This window comes from Cyprinodon tularosa, unplaced genomic scaffold (assembly GCF_016077235.1).
Source record: "Cyprinodon tularosa strain WSP-4 unplaced genomic scaffold, ASM1607723v1 ctg604, whole genome shotgun sequence".
Taxonomy (NCBI): domain Eukaryota; kingdom Metazoa; phylum Chordata; class Actinopteri; order Cyprinodontiformes; family Cyprinodontidae; genus Cyprinodon; species Cyprinodon tularosa.
In genome coordinates, this window is record NW_024039346.1 from 442,781 (window position 1) to 453,339 (window position 10,559).

Consider the following 10,559-nt stretch of genomic DNA (forward strand, 5'->3'; position numbering starts at 1 on the left):
CTGCATGAGCTATTCAAAGCTCTTTACTGTTTCATGCCCTATTCATGCTTTATGCATTTGTTTTTTTTTATTGAATAACATTCTAACAAACCTCTAAGGGTGTCACAAAACAGCTGTATTCCTTCTGAGATTAATTTACACACTAGTGGGCTTTATTTTCTAGTGGCATCTGAGGGCACTTGGTTGCACTGAATGTAACTGTTCAATCATATATATTAAAGAGACTGCAAACAATTTCACGTCACACTTTTCAGATTATTTAGAATAATTTTAATCACTGTGTCATTTTCCCTTCAACCCAGTAACAAAAAACTTTTATTTGATCTATAAAATCCAAATAAAATGCACTAGTTGTAGCATGAAATGTTGTATACAACAACAGAAACACTTGTCTTAGGCAGAGTATCCTGCCATCAACACAGCAGACATTTAAATAAATAAGAAAAAAACACGAAAAGTGAAATGTATCAAAATGATTATCCTGTTATTAAAATAAATATGTCGCTATTTGTTTCCTCACCTCGGTTGGAGAACAGCTTATTTTTACAAAATGTCCTGCAGATGTATGTGTTAGTGGGTATAAAAAATAATAAACAGGAGTCGGGAACAGGTTTGTATTTTAATTAATCCCTTGGCACAGATCTGCTATGCAATAAATAAACCAAATATAATCTAATAGAAACTAAACAAAGACATGAAAAAGTTTAGATGTGATTGAGGCAAAAGAATGAGAATTAATGAGGCTTAGAAGGACCAAAAATTAAAGTAAATTGGTAGAAATAAAACAGGGACAATTATTCCTCTCTGCTAAGTCAGACCATCATGCCAGATAAGAACTAGGAGTGGATTACAGATACAAATTTACAACTTAAAAATAGCCTTAATATTGTTTCAGTATGATGCTGACTCAGTCTTAATTCAATCCAATATCAACAAGAGATCAGAATAATGCTGGATTGTACATTAGATATTATTAACATGAGCATGTTTTTTAGCATTGGGATTCAAAAACTGGATGTTGCACTAAAACTAGTTTTAGCCTTTCTATGCCTCAAAAATAAGCAAAAACTCTCCAAATATAAAACATTACAAATGAGCACAACGTCCGACAGAATTGTGAATATATATATATGTCTGCATCATACCACAGACAATGATGATATGAATGGATAAGGAAAGAGAAATTAAATAGTTACCGGCAAGTTTGAGATAAAAAAAAAGAAAAGAATTTGGTTAGCTTGTTTTCACTTGGAATTATCTGTTAATGTTTTCTGAAGTCAGAAGAAGTAAAAGCACCGCCAAAAGTTTTCTACATTGTCGGATGCATTTAAAGGTGTGTTCGTTGGTCAGGCTGCAAGAGAGAGCAAGGCTTGATTTAACAAAAATATATCATGAATTCACGCGCACCGAGTGTGACACAAATGTCTCCACTTTTTTATGTTCTGGGTTTATAATGGAGAGCCTCAGCCTTTCTCAACGTTTATTTAACTTTTTTCTTTATAGCTCTCATCCAAGGGGTTGCAATGTCTAGATTGAGGAGAGCAGTTCCAATGTTTTTTCCTACCCCCATTATAGTCCTTACTATTGACCCCGTGAAAGGTTAACAATAGCTAGGAACAACAATTTGCTGTATCTGGTTTGAGCTTAAGACTTATAGCATTTAACAGGAAGGCTAAATAGCATATATAAAGCAGCTTTTTAATTATTTCAGCATTTAAAATTTGGTAAAGTTAGCAGCTTTCTGGAAATTTCTGAATTATGGTAAGGATCTAAAAGGAGTGCATATGGAGTGGGAGGGTTTGTAAGTCTAATCATTTTGTGTTTGTCTTAAAAAAGTGAAACACATAAAGAAACTGCTCCCCAACACGGGTTTAACTATATAAATAATAATATTTTGCAGGAGGCGATGAAATAAAATTTCATTTGCTGTTCTTATGTCTTCCTGAACTGATATAAGAAGCTGAGAGGTTTGGCAGATAAAGGTTATAAATAAAAGGGATTGAACATTTTGACAGAAAAGTAATCAGTGCATCTCTAGAAAAAACTGATTAGATGAGCAAAGAAAAACTTTTGATTTGTTCCACCCCTCCACTGGATCAATTTACGATGTGGTAGGTTTTGAAAAGAAAAACCAAAAAAAAAATCTGTTAAACTTTTTTGAAGTTGCACAAACAATGAAATCCAATCTGAAGTTTGGTGTTTTTTAGTAAAACTGGAGGTGAAAGATTTAAAAACTGCTACCTATCCAGTGGTGTGACCCATTTAAACTGCTTTAGAGGACCCCGACTTCACGTGTCGAATCAGACCACCCTGGTGGATGAAAAAGTCGCCTGCTTGCTGCTTGGTGACACAACAAGACGGCCGTATACCAGCTGACACCAAGCAGACTTGGGTGAGATGAAAGTATGGAGAGAAGTCACACTGTCAGCCGGGCTCCTGCAGCTGGGACAATAATCCTTATGAGACCTGGATGCATCGTCACTGGAGAGCAAGCTGTGATCCCAAGTTAAGGAAACATAAACTTTTCTCTGATCAGAAAAACAATTTATCTGGGAGGTTCCAAGCCAGTACTGAAACAAGCGAGTTTAACTGTCAACAACACCTGATGAAGCTTCTTTTTAGCAGGGCACTTAGATCAGCAAACCATGACTTTCTAACTTTTCCTACTCCATGAACATTTTCATATTTTTTCATGTTACAACCACAAAAATAAATGTTATTGGGGCCTGATGCAAAAGGTGGAATAAAAAAGAAAAGGTATTCCAACTTTATTGGAATTAGAAATTTGTCCTTTTAAAATTTTTCTAAGTGAGGAGCACATCAACATACTTTGCTCTCTATAACACAACACCTCTGTAAAAAATCCACTGTAACATCTTTAGTAAATAGGGATCTTTCAGTTGTACTCTTAATAAATCTGGCCTTTGTTCAAGGGAGGCAAATTAAAAGACATTATTAAAGAAAGGATGTTGAAGTTTGTTAAGCTGCAAAGGGGTCACAGTAAATGAGAAAGAAGATTCTGTCATCACCAAAATTACACTTTTAGTTTCCCATTAAAAAAACCCTTATGGGGAGATAAAAAAATTAACAAGCTACTGTATCCTCCGGATGTCAAATGGCAAATGTCGAGGAATACTGGAAACAAAAGATATATTCCTCCTAAAGAGTCAGGAATGGGTTGGAGGTTTGCGTTCAAGCTGGACAAATATAATCCTACCACCAGAACTACATTGGCAATGGATCAAAGCATTTATATGTATATTAAAATGACCTAGTAGATTAAATGGACTGATTTTCGGCTGGATTTAGAATCTCTGTTCAGATTCTCTAACCATTTTATACCACTGAGCTGAAGCTATCTTGCAAAATTTGTAAATTGTGTTCTCTAAAAGTGCAAAGCCTGTAAAGACATACCATGAATATGGACACCTCCGTAGTTTTTCTTACATCATCAATCCACCTTCCAAAACTCTAGATATATCACATGAAATACTAATGAAATACAATCAAGTTAGTGGTTGTAAGTGACAAAAATGCAAGAAAAAAAAAAAAGAATAAAGTGTTTGAATGCTTCTGCAAGGCCCTGAAGAAAAGTACGGCAACACAACTTTTTTTTGTTTTTTTGCCAACTTGACTAAAAAAAGCAAAGGTGGGTAAAAAATACTGTTATAGCGGCAGCTTCTGTAGGATGCTTCTATTTAAAGGTCCTATCTGCATCTAATTGTTAAGGCTTTGGGGGACAGGTTGAACACCTCTGCAGGACTGCAGTCATGGGATATGAATTATGGGTTTGCCGGAGCTCACAGGCTGGGCTCCGGAGTTTCTCGGCACCAGAGGAATGAGACAGCTGAGAGAGCCGTCGCCCCGCCGCATCACAAACGCAGCCTTGTCAGCTGAGCGCTGAGGACACATGGCGGCTCGGTAAAAGCCTCGCTGACAGCCGGGGGAAGGGCTGATGGCGTGGTAACAGAGAGAGCAGCTGGGAGATCACGAGTCACAGTGTTAGGAAGGTGGGCACTGTCCCAGAATTTCAAAAACCAATACAGCGCATGCTGAAGGAAGAGGACTGTGAATAAAGTTATAGATTGTAAAGAAAATGACACAAGGCAAGCGTAATCTCAACTGATAAAAAAATAAAAAAGACCCTCAAATACAAATTTTCTGTACAACAAATTCTTGTTAAATATCCTGGCTTTTGAGTTTGAGTAACAGACATTATTAGTCAGTAAATTGGGTAAAAAAGGAAAAGTAAAAAAACAAAACAAATCTGACACAAAGGTTTATTACATGTTCTACTGATATTCCTAGTGGTCATAATAAAATTGCAGTTTTCACAAACTATACATGGATAAAGCTTAGAAACTAGATGACAGCATAAATACTTTATGTACAGTGAATGTTAATCTTTAAAAAGAGGCTTTCTGGTGTTCTGAGCTGCAGATTGTGACGTGATTTAACTTCATTCAAAGTTTGAAAGTGATTTTAAATGAATGCTTGATTATTGATTCATCAGAATAATTCAGATGAAAAAAGAGGTAGAAGTGGATCTATTCTACTGTTTCCAAGTTTTCCTTCCCCTTTATACCTACAGTGTGTTGCTGATTGAGAGCTTGCTTTAAATCCCGCCAACATTTCCAGTTTCCTCTTTTGAAGTTTTGCAGACCGATTGAGATATTATTCTAGTGTTTATATATAAAAAAAAAAAACACTTGCAGGACACAAGGAAGCACACTGCAAACGGAAGAATCCAGCGGTGAACAAAGAGAAACCAGGAGCTTAAATTAAGTGGATGCAATGAGCTGCAGGTTTAGCACAATGAACTGAATGCAGAGCAGCTGAGGGGAAGAAACAAACCTGGTCATTGAGGAAGGTAGACTAATAGACCAAATATGGAGACATGAAAACAAAAACAGCTGTTGATCATGACATGAAGTGGTTTCAAACGGACATCAGTGTTGTGACACTCGGATACGCCTACACGTTAATTTTGTTTTTGACACGTTTTTTACAAATCGCTCGTCGCCCTAATTCCTTCATATATTTATATATTATTCAGACACAGGCTCCTCCTCTCTACTATTTTCTTCCCTTTGACCTGGTGGTCTTGGGAGTGTTGGAATGCTGGTCTGAAAGTGTACAGTTCAACGGGTTGAAGTTTAAAACACCTTTTCGTTGCTGCCATTGGTGTAATTTCCAGTCCGACTGCTCAGCTTGGGCTCTGACTCACCATCCTGCAGTATACCAAAGCTTCTGTAGGTCAGACCAACCGTTTCATAGATCTGGTTACTTAACACTCCAGCACAGGCACAACATGGCCACCATCCTCATGTCCTTCCAGTGTCCTGTGCCGGTGCAGCTCGCTGCAGTCAGTGTCTGCTGGCCTGTTTGGTTTTTGTGGCAATGCAGTGGTGCTGAGCCGCCTCCGGCCAATCAGAGTTTCAGGACTGGTAAAAGTGGTGATAATGGTGATGGTGTTCATGATGATGGTGATGTTCATGCCGCTGCACCACTTGTGACAGCCCACCGTCGTAGAGCAGAACGCCTGGCAGGTCCCTCACCTGCTCTTTCTCCACTACAGGTCCCGGAGAGCCAATAGCACCTAAGGCCCGGTAGCCATTGCTCTCTTTAGATCGCTGTTTGTGTTTACGGTATGGGGCAGTGGACTGATGAGGAGGCGTCTGGCAGGGCAGAGCCGGCGGAGGTGGTGCGCCTCGACTCCTCATCACCCTGCCGCTGTTCTGGGCAGTGGGTGTGCGGCTATGAGTCTTTGGAGAACGGATGGTGTGTCGCCCGGTTTCTTGGCCTCTGGGCCGGGCAGGATGAACGCATTCTGGAGCAGTAGTGTCCACAGCCGTCATTAGCCGGCGGTGGTGTGAGTGGGGGAGTCCGTTTTCTGGTTCGTGTGAGCGAGAACGAGCCTGGTTGGATGAGCGAGTCTGGGTCTCTGCCTTCGCTGGTTCAGCAGCAGGAGCTGTGTCAGAAAGAGACAAAGCTATTATTCTAAATGACTTTATTTCTCTAGTCTGAACTTTTCTGAGACTGGCAGTCAAAAAACATGTGAACGGTGGAATAATTTAGAGACCCATGTATTATCTTAACTAGCAGCGGATCATTGTTTTAAGGAGAATGCACAGGAGGCTGCAAAACATTCCTTAATTTTAAGAATTGTTAGACTTGATAGAGGATTACCTGAAATAAGACAAAACTCAGAGAAAGGGACCCACAAAAAAATGTCATGCTGCAAATATATCAGAAATAATCCTCTAATTATGTAGGTATTAGAGCTAAGGCTGCAACTAACACCTATTTTGCTATTATTTTTTTTTTATTAATCAATTGATAAACGGATAGCAAAAGGTTCCTTAAAGAAGATTTTATACAGAATTTAAACCAGCTGAAGCTAAAACTGCCACTTGAGGAGTTCTGTATAGCGCATGTTGACATACAAAAAGGATTTTTTTTTTTACTTTAAATGCATAATGTTATGTCTATTTAATTTTTACAGTTTTGGTGTAATCCCTCCTCTGAATGGGTTGCTCTTCCAGCTAATAGCATGTATTAGTGTCTCTATACTCCTGTAAACCATTGATCGATTACGTAAATAGTTGACAATTATTGCATAATCAATTAATCATTATTAATCAGATTAATTTTTCCAAACCTAGTTAGAGTTCAAAACCACTTCTTATAACTTATTTCCTCGGATTCATAATGCGCCATAAGACTGTTGATGAAAGTTAAATCTTTAATCCTTTGAATAGAATTCTAATTCTAGATTAACTTGATTCTCATAGATTATTATGGTCTTTAGTTATAAAGATAAGATTGCATTTTCTCACATCTACAGTCCATATTTACAGTCTGTTAAATTAACAAAATAGAAGTTTTTTATGCTGTCTTGCTCAAAGGAAAGCAAACAGGCATTGCCAATAAAAACACAACGGCTCAGGAATAAGGAGACAGAAATCAGGCAATGCCCAAAGCACAGTAATCGAGTTCTATGCAAAACCTCCCAATCTCGCTTCTGGATCTTTCCCTTCTCCGAGATCTCAGACACAGAGAGGATTCCTGTTAGCACTTTCCTCTAAGAACCAACAGCAAAATCATGGCATGTCATCAGTGGACAGCAGATCAAGGCTTTAAATTCTCCCCTCACAACTTTCCGTCCTGACCGTTGACAGACTTTCCCCTCGAACACTCGATGTATTGTGTCCGCCTGAACCCAGATGTTTGTACTGGCGAGGCGAGCAGTTGGCTGGTAGTCCCACCTAATAGCTCTAACTAAACAGGTGCTGCAGTAATGACCGGCTTCAAAGAGCCTCGGTCTGCCTTCAGTCCTCCCCAACCCCTCTTTACCCCAGTCCACTCACCGACTCCAAAGTGCGACGTGTAGTTCTCAATGCCTGCCAGGTCCAAGTAGTGGTTCCTGCGTTCCAGGTTCTCGTCCACACAGTGGCGCTGGCAGCCAAGCTGGGTGTGGTGGTCGCTGTGGTGGCGCCTGTGGAAATGAGCAGTACCTCTCATTAGGAAGCAGTTTGGAGAAGATAAACAAATGTAGCTTCTGATCAGGTAGAAGCAGGACAACCGTTACAGAGCTAGGACGCTTAAAATCACAGGTTTAAATCTACACTTGTGGTATGTGGACAGAAGAAAAGCAACAAGAGTTTTCGTGTGTAAAACAAATTACAGAACACATTAAATCCTTCAACAAACAGGAAAATTATATCTCTTTAAAGAAAATGATAAACAGATGCTTCTAAATAAATCAGAATTACACTGAAAAGCATTTTCCTCAGTTATTCAGTGTAAAAATGTCATTTTCTGTATTATTTAGATTCATCAGAGAAATACCGTAAAAATTCAAAAAATATCCACTGGACTTGGTTTTCAAGATTTGAAGATGTTTCGCCACCTCTCCAGGAAGCTTTCTCAATTCAAATGTCTGGATCCGCAGTGAGTTTGAGTCTTATATGGACAAGGCCTTGTATTGCTTGGAAACATGCAATGGTAACCGATGAATGGGTCGTTTAGTTCCATCGTTAGCCTGTAATATCTGAACCTGTCTATGATTCTAGGGGTCGGTTGTTAAAGGGGGGATTGCTAACGGTATCAGAAGCTCTTCAAATCTTGAAAACCAAGTCCAGTGGATATTTTTTGAATTTTTACGGAATGACTATGACCTGGATGACTGAGAACCTTCATCAGCATCAGAGAAATAGTTTTATCTCAGTGCATTTTAATTAAGTTTAATGCTAATAATAAAACAAAAGGCAAAATAAAGCTAAAGTAGAATCTATTTTATGAGGTCCCAGTTTGGACTAAAATGGGAAATCATGTCGTTCTTATACTTGTCCAGCAGACAGATAATCCACTGAAGTATTTCTATAGGAGGTCACAGGTTAGAGAGTCAAACCCATTAATATTAATAGAAGGTTTGGTGGAAAAAATGGGTAAAAAAAATATGCACCAGAAAGTTACCACAGATTTTACAAGTTTTGAGTCCAGACCAGGAAATGTTATAGAACCTCATACTGTGGTGACCCTTAATGTCTCATCTGAGATGACGATGTCTTTATATAAAGGTTTTACTGAATCCTTTTTTTAAATCACAGCCTTATTTGGTGAGTTGGTTCTGGCCAATAAAATCAAACTTTGGACTCTGCTTGAAGCGGCTGGAAAGATTTCAGGGGGATTCCGATTAAAGCTACAGTGTGTAACTTTTAGCGACATCTAACGTCCAGACTGCAGACTGCAGCAACATGAACGTCTCCCCCCCACCGCTCCCCCCACCCAACAGTACGGCGAGCGTTACGGGACAAAATGTCTTCCACGACGTCCGCATCACCTACCTTCTCAAGTGATGAGGTTTGTTTACATAGATAATTTTACAGATAGTATTTCATTAGTCTGTGTAGGGTATAGATTTCATGTAGACTTAAGGTAATAAATATACCCGTTATTTTTTCTACATCGTTGTGACATTTTGGCGATCTCCCAATCACTAGTTTGTTGGCTCTGCGCTGCCGTAGCGCAAAGATGTCTGCCTCCATGGCTGCGAGACCCGCTCCTATGTAATTATAAATAACGAATTCTAAGGCAAAGCAAATATTAAGGTTAAGAGGCTGAGCTCGTAGATGATGATAAAATAACATAGTTATGTATAATATATTACATTTCTGACTGTATATCCCTGTAATTATTACACACTGTAGCTTTAAGATTATGGGCTTTTATAACTGCTGCTGCTGCCTTGGAAGGCCACATCTGTGGTGTTATGATAGTGCTCTCCTTTAATGCTTCCTCAGGCCACCAGAAGAAGGTATTCAAGTGGGAATGCTTATGCATTCCCACTTATTGTTTTTCTGTTTCTCTTTATTATTATCAAGTGGGAATGCTTAAGCATTCCCACTTATTGTTTTTCTGTTTTTCTTTATTATTATTATCAAGTGGGAATGCTTAAGCATTCCCACTTATTGTTTTTCTGTTTTTCTTTATTATTATTATTATTATTATTATTATTATTCCGTACGTTTTTGGTCGTTAAACTACTTCAACAGTTTTCAGCCCACTTCAACAAATTTGGTATCAAAACGTTCAGCTTCTTCAGGAGAATGATGCTATATCTTTTGGTAAAGATATTTCTTGTAGTTTTCGCGATATTCAGCTTTTTGTGCGATTTTTGGCCCCATTGAAATGCATGTAGAATTCTCAGATTTCAGCAAAATTCAGCTAAAACTTCAACTACTTTGAGCTTTAACTACTTCAGCATACTTTCAGCTAGAAACACCATTCAACTTTTAAAATGTTTCCGTATCTTTCTACTATTACTGTTTAACTCAGTTTTTTTCTGACTTTTATAGTTTTGCTTTAGTGAAGCTTCAAACTTTAAAAGAAATTTTAACGATTTTCAGATTTATAATGGAAGTCTATGGACGGAATTCTTCAACTGTCAGAGTGCGTGCTCTAGCTTTTGAGCTGTTCTGGTTTTTCCGAACAAATTGTTCTCACTCTGTCATTTTTCACTCAATTGAAATAAATTATACATCAAAACGTAGGGATTTTTGTCAGGATTCAGGAAATCTAACCCTCATTTGTGTGGCATTTACGGTTTTCCGACAGTTTGGCCCAGACCACGAAGAAGTCCACACTTCCCCAATAGAAAGCCAATGAGAGCTCTCTGAAAATCCGAACTGAAAATTCAAAAAAACAGACTTTTTCGTATCGCTCCCATTTGGGAACCATTCGACGTAGCAACATGAGCCTTGTGGAAGTTGTTCCTCAGACCTTCCTAGCACTCACATTGAAGGAAGTGTGTCGATATCTTTTATCGTTTAGCTAGAAACAAGGTTTGTTCGGGGGTAACAAATCTGTCCGAACCCCAAAATCAAGATTTTGACAATTATACACTTTTTTACATCGTCACCACGCCTAGACAAAATATTGTAGAAATATGAAAGTTACACCAGTTGTAGTCCAAAGATGGCTGACGCTCACGGTGAAAGAAGTTTTTGAACACCTAATTTCGGTTTTGGCTCCCCCGCTCGTTTTTCGGAGGGGAA

At 38.6% G+C, this 10,559-nt stretch overlaps 1 protein-coding gene across 1 annotated transcript; it reads right to left on the reverse strand.

Moving 5' to 3' along the window:
- Positions 1 to 600: 600 nt before the first annotated feature.
- LOC119797947 (protein naked cuticle homolog 1-like) lies at positions 601 to 7,632 on the reverse strand. The gene is made up of 2 exons (XM_038307230.1): positions 7,371 to 7,632; positions 601 to 5,971 (listed from the first exon to the last, which is right to left on the reverse strand). Exons 1-2 carry the CDS (start codon positions 7,522 to 7,524, stop codon positions 5,439 to 5,441), a joined length of 687 nt encoding a protein of 228 aa, XP_038163158.1. The 5' UTR covers positions 7,525 to 7,632; the 3' UTR covers positions 601 to 5,438.
- Between the last annotated feature and the right edge of the window lie 2,927 nt (positions 7,633 to 10,559).

Bases quoted from the DNA above. Each gene is read 5' to 3' on its own strand.
- LOC119797947 (XM_038307230.1), bottom strand. From the start codon at position 7,524: ATGAGAGGTACTGCTCATTTCCACAGGCGCCACCACAGCGACCACCAC. The intron at 5,972-7,370 runs GTGAGTGGACTG...TTTCTGACACAG, and splicing joins CACGTCGCACTTTGGAGTCG to CTCCTGCTGCTGAACCAGCG.